The 16,992-nt window shown below is 28.1% G+C and overlaps 1 protein-coding gene across 6 annotated transcripts in view; it reads right to left on the bottom strand.

Moving 5' to 3' along the window:
• Positions 1–16,992, bottom strand: part of LOC107456112 (YLP motif-containing protein 1) — a 132,705-nt gene that overhangs the window by 92,798 nt on the left and 22,915 nt on the right. For all 6 annotated transcript variants that reach the window (XR_011637579.1, XR_011637578.1, XM_071184666.1 and 3 more), the window contains 2 exons: positions 13,926–14,102; positions 6,001–6,250 (listed from right to left, as the gene is read on the bottom strand). Coding sequence is in view for 4 of the 6 variants with exons in the window: in XM_043054104.2 (XP_042910038.1) it covers positions 6,001–6,250; positions 13,926–14,102 (427 nt within the window). In the remaining 2 variants the exon portion in view is untranslated. The remainder of the gene's footprint in view (positions 1–6,000; positions 6,251–13,925; positions 14,103–16,992) is intronic.

Genomic DNA, 16,992 nt, shown 5'->3' on the forward strand with positions numbered 1-16,992 from the left:
AATTGAAGAAAAACATATTGAGAGCAGAAGCGTGCATTTATGGTAGCTCAAACCATAAGTAATTTTCCTATATAATATCTTTCATCAGATACACGTAACAACATAAGTTTCAACTAATGTAATGTTATTCCTTTATCTTTTTCTTAATTTATTATTCTAAACTGAACGCGCTTTCTCAAACTTTAATATTCACATTCTGTCTTTTAATCTAATTTTGGCTTCAAGTTATGCACCAATTAACTTCTTTGATTTTTCGATTTATTTGAACTATGTGAAAGACTTTTTCTCTCAACCTATTTAATAGACCAATTATAATTACTACTCGGTTTTCCCAAATATGAAACTCTTAGTCGAGCAGCACTATGATTTGTCACTTGGATATTCTTTCTCTAATTATGATGGTTCAATAAAATTAATTTGATCTTTTCAAATCTTGTGCCTGTTTGTCCAATTTGCTCGACTGCCACCCTTACAGACACACACACAGATATAAACAATGACTTCAATAATAATTTAGACACTTAATTTAATGTTTTTCTTCATAATAAATAACAAATTAACTTTTGTCGATGAAAGAAAAGCTTACTTGCATCTTAGATATATATAATTTCATGAAACTAATAAAAATCATCATTGAATTTCAGATTTAATTCATAAATACTGAGGTATTTATAGAATTTGGATATTTCTCATTATAAATACCCCAAGATCTAAAAACTCAAATATTTTTCATATACAAGTTCAACCAACATGAAAAACATGTTGGATGAACTCATTGTTAGAGGAACATGTTGCATATCTGCTACTTTAAAAAAAAACTAAAACAGTATATTTCACTTTAAAAAATATTATAAAAACAGCAGAATCTACTTTAAAAATAGGGAAGAAAAATACAATTTGTTGAAAAACAGATTTCGCTAGTATGTTCAAATGATGAATGGGTGCTATATTTTTTAAGATTGCACACTTAGTTTTAGGTAGTTCGTTTTTGGATACAATTTCGTTTTGGATGTTTGTTTTTATACAATTTGTCGAAAAACAGATTTCGCTAGTATGTTCAAATGATGAATGAGTGCAATATTTTTTAAGATTGCACACTTAGTTTTAGGTAGTTCGTTTTTGGAAACACTCAATGATGATGGCTTATATCATACCCCTACTGAACTATTATGTTAACTATCATATACAATTATACAGAAGTCCAGAATTCCATTTCTGTAGCCAAATTGCTCCCTCCTCCTTCATCTATCAGCATCATATGAAATATATCGGAACTCAGTTAAGTCATTCTAAGCATGTGTGTAATGAAGTTGGGAATGATAAGAAGAGAGGGAACCAGAAATTAGTCTATATTGAGGTGTAATATCTGAATTAGAAGTAAATTTTTTAATTTATTCTTGGAACAAATAATATTTTAACAAGACAGAAATGAGTACTATCTTCTATTTGGAAAAAGAATGTCTCAATCAACACTTTTTTTAAAAAAAAAAATTTGCAGTAAAATATTATCAAAGTTTAAATTAGTAATATAGGTATAATTAATATTTTCCAGTAAAGAAATCTAAAAATTTACAATGTATAAAAATAAGCCTAACCTGTAAGGTAGGAAGTAAGTCAATTTATTGGCCCCTCATCACATGAATTTAATTCAGATTCACTGATAGAAGGGTCGAGGGAAATATATGAATACAGTCATCTAATTTTAAGGAATAAAGAATTATTTTCATCATATAAAATCTAGAGAACTTCATTTTAGAGAGTGGATCAATAAAAATATTTTCTTCTTAAGATTAAAGAAAATATATTTTTGGAAACTATGTTTTATTTTCGATTAAAAATAAGGAAATACGTTATTTACTGAAGTGTGTAACATTTAGAAAATGGTAAATTTGTCATTTTATTGAAAATTTTAGATATCTATTAGTTTCAAAAGTTTAATTTAAAATTATTAAATTATATAATATGCCATTCCATTGAAATTGGATTATTAGATGATACCATTAGAAAATGCAATTTTCTCCAGAATAAAAGGTCACCCTTTCGCTAATTTATTATAAAAATTGCTAATAATAAAAAACTAGGCGTACTACTATTGGAGAGAGGTGTTGTTGCAGTAGATAACGGTTGTGGTTGCCAGGAGAAAAGTGTTGCTCTAAGAAGATTCCTCAATTCTGCTTTTAACATATAATGTCTATGGCGGGCTTGTCATACTTTATATCAGTTCTTCTCATTCAAGAATCGGAGTTATCAGTTTGAAAAAAAAATACAAAAAATGTGAATCTAAATTTTTTATCATTAATAATTTTTTAATATTACCTTAATTCTAAATTAATTAAACTTATGTCACTTTCCACCTTCGAGAAAGGAAGGAAAACAACTTTGTACCTTTCATAGTAAAGTTCGTTCTTTACTAGGAGAATCAGTAACTGTGACTAATCTTTAATTGCTCATCTTGCTAGGTGGTATTCTTTCTCCTGAAATTCTAATATCTAGTTTCACCTCTTTTTGAAAGTAATTATTTTTTCTAAAAATACCTTTTGAAAGAACTGGTGAGGGTAGCATTTGAAACTTGCTTTCTGATTATTTATTTTTATTTATTAGTTTTTAAATTTATTATGAAAGATATATTCATTGTGAACTCGTTCTTTCTATATTAATTTTAATTATTTAAAAGCTTTTTGTCTGTTTCTTAAAATATATTTCAGAAATAAAAATTTAGATTTTGAAGCTACAACTTAATGAAAGTAACACAATGACGTAAAGATCTTATAATACACTGATATATTATAAAGCATCACAAAACTGTTTTCCTTCCTTCTTTTTCAAAAAACAAAAATTTAGCATACTAATTAAAAGGTAAAAATAAAATTATTGACGTTGGTCTGGCCATTTTGCATCATTGAGTAAAATGGAAAAAATTCTTTTCAGTTGAAGGTAGGCCAAATACAAAGACGAAACAAGGTTACTTTCTACAAGGTTACCCACTTTCGTTACATTTCTGCTAGCCAGAATGCTGTTCACGGGTTTCAATTTGAGTATAATTTGTTTAATTTTCATTTATAATTCTTTAAATTATAAATTGTATAATAAAATAAAAACATGTATGATAGGATTTTTTCTTTTCTATAAATAATCTTAACTCCTCTAATAGCTGGAATAGCTAGTTACTAAATGGAAGGTTAAAAAGTTATTGTAATATACACTGGAACATAGTAGGCGAAGAAAAATATGAAAACATGCACTTGCAAGGTGTTATGCAATGGCCTTCCTTATTGAACATGCTTAGAAATCTTTTCAAAAATGGAGTAAAAGAAATTTACTAATTAAATTTATTTATTATATAATAGTGGACAAAATTAATATTTAAGTGAAAAAAAAAACACAAAAGCTATCAAAATCTACTGAATCGCTATTTAGGAAAGCAGGACTGAAAACATAAAAACCAGTTTGATTGCCATAGGAAACAGAAATGATGAGAACTATGATTATTAATGCCTCAAAATTTCGTCAAGTTAAATTAATACAGAAAAATACACAGTAATAATAAGAGCTTCTCTGTTGCCAAGAAATCAAACTGATTTTGATTTCTTTTTCATTCCAGATTGCTCCTGTTGTGATTTACTAGATTTTGGTACTGATTCTCTTTTTTTCATCCCTTGAAGATTAATTTGTGCACCTTTTTTTCATTCATACAAAATGATTGTTAAATAATCTCTTCGGTGATAAGTATTTAACAAGTTTTTATAGTAATATCAAAAAGTTAGTTTATGGATGAAATATAGTAGATGAATATTCATATTTGAATGAAAAAAGTGTGGATGGATTTTCTATATTTTAATTCAATTGACAGGAAGAAAAAAATTTAAAAAATCTTGCTGAACTCAAAGTTTCACTCAAAAAAAAAAAGTTTTACCAATCAGCAAATCAGTTTAGATAATTTAACAACCTTTATTTGATTTCTAATGAAACATTAAAAGTATTTTTAAAGGAATAATTACTTTATACAAATGAAATTTATATGACTGCATAGTAAAATGTAATAAATTTACATACTTTAATAATTATTAGTTTAAATTTGACTTCTCAAAAAAGAATCTAGATATAATTAGAGACAGTTCACAAAATATCTTTTCATAAAAACTGTACCTTCACAGATTTGTTTATCTTCATTATTGTTTTGTTAATCGAATTAACCCTTCCAGGGAGCGGGAGAAAGACGGTTCAAGACAAACTAAGTTTCCCTAAGTTTAAATTCCAAGTATAGTATTCTAAGAAAATATTTCTACTTTTACAAACATCGTGTGCTCATTCGCATTAATTTTAAATCATAGATTTTTTTGTGAATCAAAAATTGATCAATTTATATTTATTCATAAAATTAATAATATAAAAATTAATTTCTAGCAATTTTTTAAATAAAATATTATAAATTTAAGAATTGTTTAAGTTTACTTAGTGTGTAACACATTAAAAGTGATACATTACAAAGTTGTGTTATTTAAAATATGTCAATTGAAATGATTAAAAATGTGAGTGATTTTATTTCCATTATTCGCCAAAATGAATAATCTGTGTTGAGCAGTATAGGCTAAATACCAAATATTTTTATGTTGCATCTCTAATTTAGTAGCAGCAATTGTTGAGCAGAATCTTGTCTCTATTTACAATTTAAAAACTCGCAAAGGTTTATAGCAATTTTTGAAATAACAGGACCTTATTTGCACAAATTCACATAAGCAGGACCCTGGTTGAAAGAATGTGACTTAACACTTATTTAATACTTCCAAATTAAGAATAGTTTTTTCACAATTTTACAAAAACAGGACCTTTCACAAAATATCTGGACAGACCCCTGGTAACTTTTTTTATTTTATTATAATCTGAAAAATAATTTATAAGAAACTTTTGTGAATTTCATGATTCATATATTTCTATATTTTACTAGGAAAAATACAGGGCAAGAGGGGACATCTAGCTTCTAATTAAATAAAAATAAAGTGTAGTGTTTTTCTATTTGTAAAATAGCAGATTTCAATGTATACCTATATTAATTCTTATTTTTCATTCACAGAAACTTTAAGAACTGTTAGACAGTTCAAAGTCATAGAACATTTTACAAAGAGTACACTTCGCAAAACATTATAAATTTATAAGAAACTTCTATAACTAAGAAAAAGGACATTCGACCAATAAGGAAAGTGCTTGTTTTTGGCTACTTTCTTTCGAATAATGCCTTAAACGAATTAATGACCAGTTCTTTTGGTTGGTTTTCTTTCCCTTTCCGTAACTAGGTAAATTGACATTGTAGGTGGCAGCCCAATAACTTAGTTTAGACTTGAAGTTCAAATTTTGTGATGCCTTTAAAACTTTTTTCTTTGTTCAATTTAAAGACAATTCTATTTACTTATTTTTTCTTTAAATGGAAGATAAGAATTTTACCTTTAATGTCATGTTTAAACTAGGCTATGAGAGAAAAAACTATGAATAAAAGTTGCTAGATGTAAGAAAAAGCTTCTTAAGGTTTAAAACATGTAAAAAAAATGCCTTTGTTTTATTCCCAACATTATTTTAAAGATATTTTTATTTTCTTTCATTTCCAACAAACAGAACCTGATGATTTAGTCCTTTCTTTCAACCGAACTAAGGGACCCGGAAGAAACAATGTGGGAAATTCAAAGTCACTTCCAGTAATACTTTAGAGAAAAGTGGTTCATGTAAACCGGTACTTAAACATGAAGTTCCAAATGGTGTAGAAAAAAATGTTTTCAAGAAATAAAAAGGCAAAATTATGTTAGGATTATGTGTAACCTTGCTATAATTTGTTTGCATTTCGATATTTTGAAGCATTCGATACTTCGAAGCATACCTCAATTTTTTTTTTATCTGTAGAAGAAAAAGCTAGGAGGGTATAGTTACAGTCTCTTAAGAGGTGGAAAACATAACCAGTCTTTCTATTTATATTATTTAAGAAAGAAAATTAAAGGGTTAAAATTATGTTACCTGTATTAATGGTAGAGGTTTGAGGTGCACTCATTGCTGAAGAGGATGCAGCAACACGCTCGGCTTTCGCTTTTTGCATCTGCTCCTTTTTTTGCAGTAATTGTTTACGCCACTCTTGCCATTGCTTCTCATATTGAGCAAAAGCCTCTTTATCAGGGTGATTCTGATTACTCTCTTTCCAATTTTCAAATTCCTTCTCCCATTCTTTGAACTGCTTCTCAAATTCTTCCTCTTCCTTATCAAATTGCAACTATGAATAAATATATGAACATATATATAAAATAAATTACTTCAAAAAGTAAAACATTAAAAGAACAAATCATCACGCACAATAATGAACCTTAAAGGTTGTTTGCAGGTAAGTATAATATACACCAACACAGTTCGCAAAAAATTTTTCAGCATCAGGAAAATTTTTTTAGTATTACTTGTAAAATAAGTTTCATCATAGAAAGTTAATATTTTTCAAATTCAAGGTCCATTTTTATGCGATTTCCTAGAAGATTCTCCTATGCAAACAAGATTTAAAATTACGTTCATATAATTTAAAATCACATATCGCAATTCGTGTTCACACGAATTAAAATCACACATGGTGATTCGAATTTTCACGATTTAAGATGACGCATCATGTTTTATACTTTCACAATATTATATCAGATATAGTATTTCGTATTCACACGATTTCAAAATCAAACATCAAGATTTGTATCCAATTGATTTTAAAAACCAACTTCGAGGTTAATATGATGGGCAAGAAAAATGACTGCTTAAAATTGATGAAAGATGAGAATCCAGGAATGATTCCTGTGCATTGCGTTTATTCATAAGGAAAACTTGGTAGCTAATAACATCTAGCCTGTTTTAAATGATGTACTACAGCCAGTAATAAAGTGTATCAATGCTATTAAAGCTAATGCCAAATGTGAGCGCCTCTTCAAGCTATTTTGTGAAGAACAAAATGTAGACCATGAGAGACTTTTACTTCACAGTGACTGTCTAAAGGGAACTGCTTGAAAAGATTTATGGAGCTGTTTGATACTCTGAGAGAATTTTTAAGTGACAAACCTGAAATGAAATATCTGTTATCAGTCTATGGTAAAGCATTTGTGAGTTATTAAGCCGATATCTTTGAAAAACTAAATATATTAAATAAGCAACTTCAAGGCAACTTCCTCTTGTTGATGCGAAAGCGAAGATATTTGGTTTTATTACCCTTATTGGAGTTATGTCAGAAATATATTAACAAAATCTTTGAACAGTTTCATTGGTTCCAAAAATGCAAAGTTAATTATACCGCTTTATTTGTTATTGTCGATCACCTGAAAATTTTATAGGCTGATTTAAAAGAAAGATTTTCTGATTTAAAACAAATTGATTTTCCAACATGGATGATGCAGCCAATGTTAGTGGATTTGTCTGATATATTAAATATGCAGTATCAAGAAAAAACTCGCAAAAATTCAAAATGATAAGTCAGTCAAAACTTTATTTAATATAAAAGGAGTGATGGCATGGCTTTGTAAGGAAACAGAAATCAAGTACACAAATTCAACCAAATGTGCAGGAAAACTATTGTTACCGTTTCCATCTTCATATTTAGCTGAATGCGGATTTAGTGCTGTAAATGATATACTGGTAAAAAAAAAAAGATATCGTCCAGATACAATACAACGGGGAGACTTTAGTGACCAATAGCTGCACATTTCACCTCTGATGCCTCAGTGTTAAAATTCCAAATGAAGGGATAGGGGTAGCTTTGCGGCCCAAGCGCCCAATAAAATCAAAACACTAGGACTAGAGAATGAAGCTAACCAAATTGGAACCTAACATAAAATCTCTGTGCAGCAAGCATCAAGCGCAAGAATCTCACTAAATTAAAAAATTAAATTATTATAGAAAAATCTTTATTAATATTATTTCTAATTTGATTTTTTCTTCATATGTTTTGAAAATTTACTTACTGTGTTTCGTCAAAAATTTCCTAGTTATTTCTTCCTAAAACCTATCATTTAAGTTTCTTAAGTGAACAATTCAATTTTTTAATATTAAAAATTATGAATATGTTACATAGGGTGGCATAAGAATTTTAGAAAGGCTTAGGTGGGGCATGGCACAAAAAAGGATGGGAAACACTGTTTTATATCTTTTTATTTATGTATTTTGGCATGTACAGTCTGCATCATCTCTGATGATACCTACTTAGGTAATGTGCACACTTATTAATTCTTACTTTTATTTCTAGGCTAAAAGGACCAGAAGGCTTACACACCTAAATGATCCGGACTTCAAGATGACATTGGCATCAGGCACCCTATCAAAATGACACGACTGCGACTATTTTAAAAATGTAAAACTGAATGAACAAATTCACAAAGAGAAATAATATGTCAAGGACATCCTTCATGATCAATCATACCATTTAAAAAATATACAAAATAAAAAAATTTTAAAAACCTAGAGATGCGGATTTCAAAATAGTAAAATGTTGGGATTTTCTAAGAAAGTCTGGAAAAGTACTACTACTTCTGACATGGACGCGAAATTGTATGTGGTAATTGTACTAACAGAAGATTGGCCTAACCAAAACAATTGAATTTTATGTTACCTCTTGTTACTTCCATTGCAATGAATCTACTTGCATTTTTCTGTGAAACACATAAGAAACAGGTTTGGTGATGAAATTATCAGAATATTCATTTATAATTTTTTTTTTTTTTTGTATATAGTAAATTTTAAAAAAACTAATTTTTATGCACAATAGTAACATTCATAAAAATTAATTAAAGAGATCGAAAAAAACTATCGAATAAATTTTTTCTCGTCGACAGAAGATTCAAACTTTTGCATTGTAATATCAGATTTTAAAAACCATGAGAAAATCAATCGCATTAATTGCAAAAGTGGGGAGGAAAAGCTCGAAACAAGAATTTACAATAGTATCGAGCGGGTAGAAAAGTAATTAAGAAAATGCGTGATTTGAAAATTTTCATGCCGAAGTAAAAATTTTTCAATTAAAGTGTAACCCAGTGTCAGAAACACTGTGCCATTGTGCAGACATGAAATCCGCTTGCAGACAGTTTCTGTCCGCGCTAATAAAACTATTTTTGAAATTGTCTGCAACCTTCAGATGCATTTTCCCCATCACTGATCTGACAAGAACATACGCTGCACTGCTGGCAAATACCACTGCATCGAGTTAGTGATGCCCATCCCTTGCGCTGCAAAAAGGAATGGAAGAATCCAGCTTTACGAGCCTCTTCAATAGTCCTTGTTACCTGTTTTTCTTTGTTCACTAACAGAGTCATTGCGTTGAAAACAAACCTGCTAGAATGTAGTCACAAGGTTAGACTGTATGTGGATGAGAATTAGTGAAAAAAAAACAACAACTTGAACACACATTTTATGAGATGCCAACCTTATCAAGATATTCTTTGGACTCAAACCTGGGCTAAAAAAGATATTAAAGTCATATTTTAAAATGTAGAACATACTGCAAAGAAATTCCTTTTGCAGATTCTTCTTTTCGACCAAACCTTTTGTGGATTCTTCTGTAGAGTTCAGAAAAACTTTGTGATATATGATATTTAGTGGATGGATGTGCAATAAAATAAGCAAAATTGTTACAGAGGGTGATGCAGCAGTTTAATATTGTATTCCATGAACAGAAAGAAAAACTTCCTAAATTTTTTAAGATTCTTCTTTCTGTTATTTCTGTACCAATCTCTAAGGCTGTGTATAAAACTTGGGTATCTGTGATCGATGTTGTTGGTAAACACAGAATAAGATCGAGAGATGGAACAGATGGCAAAAGTTTGCATTAACGATAAAAGTTTTCATTTAATTAAATGGATCCCGTCTGGTTTTAAAGGTACCGATACGTTTTTAAGAGGAGCATTAATATCGATGTATGGTTCTACTTATCCACCGCACTTCAGATATACAACTAGAAGTGAGCAATTCATATGAAAAAATCCATAACACTAAGTAAGAAAGAAAATAATTCAGAATGTGTTATGTTTATCATGTTTCAAATAAAATTATAATTTTTGCAACATGGAAATTTTGCAGACAGGTTACGAAATTCAAAGAGTTAAGAACTTTCTGCCACTGGAATTGTAGCCAGATAAAAATGGGACAGACATATCACAGTTTAAATAATTCTGTTATTAATTGGAATTTGCAACAAAATTGCAATGCACTAAACTAAAAGTTACAAAAATAAACAAATTTTCCAGCAAACTATGTTTTAACTGTTTGCCATCTCTGAATTACTTCTTACTTGAATTACTCTGAATTAACAATTTCATACTTGTGTTTGCCTCAATATTTCATCAATTGTAACCAAAGTTATTAGTTTTTTTTTTTCCTTTTTAGTCTACTGTCCTGAAAGTTCATATCAAATTGCGTTCTTCTCTAAGAAATCTGCATAAAAAAGATTGATTCACAGAAGCCCACAAATTAGCAGGAAAATCATAACTGATGTCGCGATTGATCCTTGTTTTGAATATTGCATTCATTTTCAGTGTTTTCATTACAGAAAAAAATTGGGAGAGAATTTCTCACCCTCTCTCAAAAACAGGGAGAGATTTGAAAAAATTAAAAAAGCACAAACAGACTTGGAAAAATATTATTTCTTGAATTATAATATTTAACATCTATTTTTTAAAGCATTGAATATTTTTGCTGTATCATATGGAAAATATTCTATATCTACTTTTTCATTAGCTATTCTCATTAGGTTGCCCAAATGCTTATCAGTCAATCTGTCAATGTCTAAATCATAATAATGGTTTATTGATACTTATTGTTTAATTATTTTAACACCTGATTTCTTAACTTAGCAGAAAAAAGTTAGTATAGCAATTTTTTTTGAAATAAAAACAATAAAAATTCGGAAAAAAATTGCAGATCACGCAGGATTTAAGATTAAGTTGAAGTTTATGATTATGTCTTGTTGAAGATCAGGGTTGGGTTTTTGACATGACAAGGGTATAATACTGGTTTAAACCGTCAAAAATGTCAAAAACTGAAGTTTGCCAAGAAAATATATAAACTTCAAAACTACCAACAGTTGCCATGCATTATATTGAAATTTAATTATACTATAGGTAATCAGCAGGTTTTAAAATATTTTTTAATTAAAATTAAGGTAAAATAACAGATTTAAAATCTCAGAAATTTATATTCAAATGCATGTGCAGAAAAATTTTGCACAAAATTTTTTTAAATATTTATATTTTGAAAAAAAAATTTTTTTTTTTGATACTTAAGAAAATTAAAAGTTTATTACTATGCATTTTTGACATATAAGGAACATATAACTAATATTTATAAGGAACTTACAAGTTATGTTGTATAAATACAAACTTGATACAAGTGTATAAAAAATTTTTTTTAATGTTATACCGAATATCTTTATTATCCAGTATGTTAATTTGAATTTAAAAGTAGTTATATTTGTGAATAATGATAAATATAATTCATATTGTTTATTATATTTATTTATAATTATTACACTTATCATTTTAAAACAATTTTTATCTCTTAATTTTTTTTTCTCCACTTGTATTAAGAATACAAATAATGCATATCTTGAAAGCAAGAAGTAATTATTCAACAGCTGAATATTTAGATATTCAACAAAACTATATAGTATTCAGCAAAATGAAATTCACAAGTATTTGGATAAACTAAATTTTCAGCATAGTAAATGAATAGGCTGAATATACTGTAAATCGACACTAACTACTCTGTGTATTTAACAGAAAGCACTTAAATTTGTATTGTCTTATGTTAAAAAGATTATTAAGAAGATTTAAAAGAATATTAAAAAGATTTTTCTTTAAAAGATGTCTAATGTACAAAACTGCTAATGTTTATCTTTAAAAATGTCTAATTTTTAGTATAATCTATACTATACACTAAATTTGGTTATAAATAAATTTCTTAATAATATCACTGCAGATTTTCAATAACACATGAAAATGAATACATAATATTACCAAAGATGTGAGCTTTCAGAAGTACAAGATTTTGGTTACCATTCAAAATATAAGTGTTTCTTAAAAATTTTAAATTTATTTTTTCTAGAACATATTTAGAAACACTATCCACGTGACGGTTTAAATCATGGTTTAAACCGTCAAAAACTGTCACATGTCAAAAACCTGCCAACCCTGTTGAAGATTAAGGAATTATGGAAATTTTATAATATTATAAAAATTCTTCATTTGTTACTAAAAAACTTTCAGTTTAGAAATGGACTTTGTAATGCTTACTTTATTTTGAGAAATGCTTTAGAAGAAATACACTATATTAACATAAAAAAAACTTCAATTTTTGAAAAATTGACCACATTTTAAAAAGTGGCCATAGTTGAAAATGCTAATACTCACTAGTAGCACAATTGCCTAAATTTCACCTGTACTTAACAATATTTTGCTGATTTCTTGCCATAAATAGAACATTTTGAATATTCATTATATTTTACCATAAATTTTATATAAACAGGGCCTGCACTACGGATTCCAAATCACTAGCTAGTATATCAGCCAAATATCAAAAGTGTTGGCAAAATTTCAAAAGTCTTAGCCAAAGGCGAATCTTAGCAAATTTTTCAACATTTACTATTTTAAAAATAGCAAATTCAAATTAAGAGTCATTTTACAGTTTGGGAGGAGTTAATGATGAATGAATGGAAGAGAAAATCAAAAGTGTAGATATTGTATCGTCTCATTTTACCACTTTATAGACACTAATTGAGGAAGGAATTTCATCATGCGATTTTGCGTGATCACGTAATGAACCTGTTTCCCCTTATGCTAACATTATCTCTCTCGTTTCTTACATTATCTAAACTTAATATAATTCTAATTAGTTATGCTACATATCTGAGGTAAATTACTGTAATTGAATGAAAAAATATAAGTTTGTTCAGAAAAATTCAGTGTTCTCTCTAGTAATTTTTTAAGGACACAACCTTTTTGCAAAAAAAAGTCGCTATTCCTGAAAAACTCCTTTCCTCTTTTTTTTTTCTTTTTTTGGTTCATATTCCATTTTGAAAACATTAATTCACTGTTTAAATAATAATTACATTCTGGTAAAATTTTCTGTGTTTATAGGTTTAATTCTGATTACTGTTACACATTTATTACGTTAGGATTATTCTTAACTGGTTAAATTTTTATGAGTATCTTTTTTCGGGGATATCTTGAAATTAAGTGTTTTTAAATTTTAAAACTATTTTATAAACAAATACCTTTTAATTTAAAAAAAAAATTTCTTTAAATGTTTTTATAATTTTCAGTTTAAATTATAGAAAAAAGCTTTTTAGATATTTATTCATTAATCATTTCTTATTAATTTATATGCACAGAGATTGTTTTTTAGCATGCCTTTATTATTTTTACCAATTACGAATTTTCCTCTCTTTTTTGATAATGAGATAGAATTACTTTTAGAAATACATAAAATAGTACAAGAGAGTAATTTAAAGATTGTTGAGGATAAAATTCAGTTATTACATAATATTACACATTTTGATAAATTTTTATGGTATTAAGTGAGTGCTCTTTTTTTATTCCTTAGAGAAAATTCTGAATTCATATTGATATCTTTTACAGGATCTAGGGGAATACATGTTCTTTTTTCGATAGAAAAAATCTTTCCCAATACTCTTGGTACATTTACGATTTTATCCTACTCTGTGAGGTTGGGCAATGCTTAGCAAAATTTTTCCAATAGTACATTTAAGTTTATAATTAGTATGAACGAATAATTTTCAGTTTTCTCTTATTTAGCAATGAGATGAGATAAATAAAATCAGCAATTAAAAATATAGAATTTTTTTAAAACTCAGGCAACAAAATATGCTAAACATACAACCACGTCAAAGATTTTCTTAAAAAAATGTCAATATTAACCTGCTGTTGAGGTGTGGGTATTGATCCACTGCCATTTGCTGCAGAATTATGAGGCTCAGCTGTAGTAGATGCGGAGGGATAAGCCCAAGTTGATGGTTGCTGAGAGCTTTTCCATTGGAGAGCTTTTTCTTCCAATTCTTTTAACTTTTTAGATTCTGAGCTATCTTTAGGTGCAAGCTGAAAAGAAACCAAAATTATTTATTAAAAAAGAATTGATTTTCCATGTCTGAAATATTTTCAAAGCTAAAGGAATTTATAACTCATTTCATCTACTCCTTTTAATAACTCATTCTCATGATTACTACAAAATAGAATCTAGTAAAAATATCTACAACAAAATATCCAGATTCAACCCAAAAAATGCAAATACCATTATAAGAAGTTTATTAACTAATAATTTAAATTGCGAAACAATGTTAATCGCTACAATACGTTACATAGCATTCTAAAGATTGTTATTATGGTACACCTATAATAAGACTAGCTGTAATCAAAAGGTTAAGGATTATAAATATAATAATTTTTCACATTTTTTGTCTTGACATGAAACGCTTCTTTTGCTAAGAATTGTCTGTGCAGAATGGTGGGATCATTTTCATAGAACATTACGCAGCATTCTTTTGGAAAGATTTTTCACTTGGGAAACATAAAATTTTGGTATTCTTTTTAGCAGAATTCCCCCCCCCCCTTCAGAATTGTCTTTAAAAGATTGGCTTTACGGGAGAAATGAGGAAGAAAAGTTAGAAATTTTCACTTTTTTAACCTGATTGCATTCATTGCCTCATTATTCTCACGATAATTTTTGTCAAAAAATTATGGATACTAATACAACACGCAAAGTTCGAATCACACATTTAAATAATCACATGGACCTCATTGTGACAAACTTTTATTCAGTTTTTTTTTTAATCCTTTTGTTTATATTATTTCCTAACAAGCAAAATTCAAAGCTTGCATTTAAATATTCACAACTAATGAAATTATTCTATTATTTTTACAAATTTTCAGCAGTTATTGCTATAATTTCTTATGGTTTTCAAAATTCCGGCATTTTTTAAAATTTGATATTATGACACACGAAATTCTAATCGTGCTTCTGAATAATCACTTCATGACACGCTCAATTCAAGCCGATGATATTGCAGTTGTCAAGTGCTCCTTTACAAGAAACTAAATGCTAGGACACCAAAAGGAAAAAGCAATTTTTTACCGCTTTTAGGTATTCCGAAAATAAAAAATCATTTTAACAAACTTATTTATTTTGGAAAAAGCACTTGGTTCGGAAAATTAGACAATCCTGTAAATGTGCGTTCAAATAACCAGGGATAGAGTAAAAATATCTTGCAGGAAGATGAGTGCTAGGAAAATTTGTTGTAGAGAGCCGGAAAAAATTTTGCCGCAAAGATAACTGTGCAGTTATTCATGACTGAATTTGTGCCTCTAGCACTATCATCTGGGCTCATAAAAACTCCAAAAAAAAAATTAGAATTATTCATAGATAGATTTTTATAATTCTTATCGAATAAGGAAAACTTACAAAATTGGCAATTTAGTGAAAAATTTCATAACGGACAAAATAAAATTAAAAAAAGCCAATATAAATTTACGGCAAAATGATATATGATAGTAGTTAAAAATTTTAATTTATTATAGTGTAAATTTCTTTAACCATGGCTTTTTTATTTTGCTTGGAGAAAGAGCTTAGAAAACACTGTGTTGTCACTGGTTGTGGTTCACTAGCCAATTTAAGCCAAGAATTGAAATAATAAAAGAACTTGAGGATTTAAAAAAAAATAAAAGTTTGATGCATTATTAATTTAAGTCATTTTAAATTTCAAGGGTAATTTTATTAGACAAATAAAATAAACATGGCTATTCTCTCTATATTCATGCATTATATTTCAATAATAAAACATCAAAATTAATTGTAGATTTAAATCAGTTGCAAAAACCATTCAAAGCACGCTATTATACTTTACTTCAATTGAAACAAGATTACAAATTTCAGCTTCATTTTCACAAAAGTCAGTTTAAAAACATGATTAGCAATTGTGTGAATGTTCATGTTTATTTGGTATTTATATTTATCTTTGAAATACATGTTTGTAGAGAATGCATATGAATAAATGTGCACAGAGTATATTCTGTTTGGATACCAAGAAAGGTTTTTGGTTATAAAACTCAACTAGTATGTGTTTTGTGGCTAAAATTTGCACTTTATTTACTATTTTAGTTTTATTCACATATGCAAAATGTAGTCATTCTTCACTTGGATAAAGTCAACCTATTTTTCAATGCATGAGTTCCCCCCCCCCTTTAAGCACATCAAAAAGATAATTTTAAATTTAAGACAGAATTAAATTTGTCGGCATCATAAACACATTTTTTAATTTGCTGCATAAATAAAAATCGGACACCCTAAATAAAACCAAGCAAAATAATAAAAGCTCATATTGACTATTATTCTTTCGACATTAATAGTAATTTAATTTGATCTATTGTAACATAATAATGAGTAAAGCATTAAAAGCTTATATTATTTGTATCCAGTTATAGATAGTAAACCTGTGTTGGTTTGACTGTTTTCAAACCAAACAGAATACAAAAAAAAAAATTATGCTGTAACTTGGAAAATCAAACAGTTTTCAAGCACATTACTTGGTAAACCTGTAATGAACACAGCAGATACTATCAGTTGCTACAGATATCATACTAAATACAGAATTTAGTTTTGATAATTTTTCAATAATATTAATACACTTGTCTAAGGTACAACACTCTCCCTACCATACCAAAGTTCTTCTCGTTACCAGCAGAAAGAGCTCTGAATTAGCTTTCAATTTCAAACATAATCTTAACTGTTCTTAAACATAACAGTAACCAACTTTCCAAATTAGCAATCCATAACCAGAAGTACAATAATACATTTTAATTGGTTGTACTAGAAGTTTAATTTTTTTTAATTTATTTCGTAAATTCAGTTTTTGGTGACATGTAGTTCTCGTGCATTTATTTCACATCAGTGGTGTTATGAATTATAAGCACGCAGTTTGTACCCTTTATGTGT

Source organism: Parasteatoda tepidariorum, chromosome 8 (assembly GCF_043381705.1).
Source record: "Parasteatoda tepidariorum isolate YZ-2023 chromosome 8, CAS_Ptep_4.0, whole genome shotgun sequence".
Taxonomy (NCBI): Eukaryota; Metazoa; Arthropoda; class Arachnida; order Araneae; family Theridiidae; genus Parasteatoda; species Parasteatoda tepidariorum.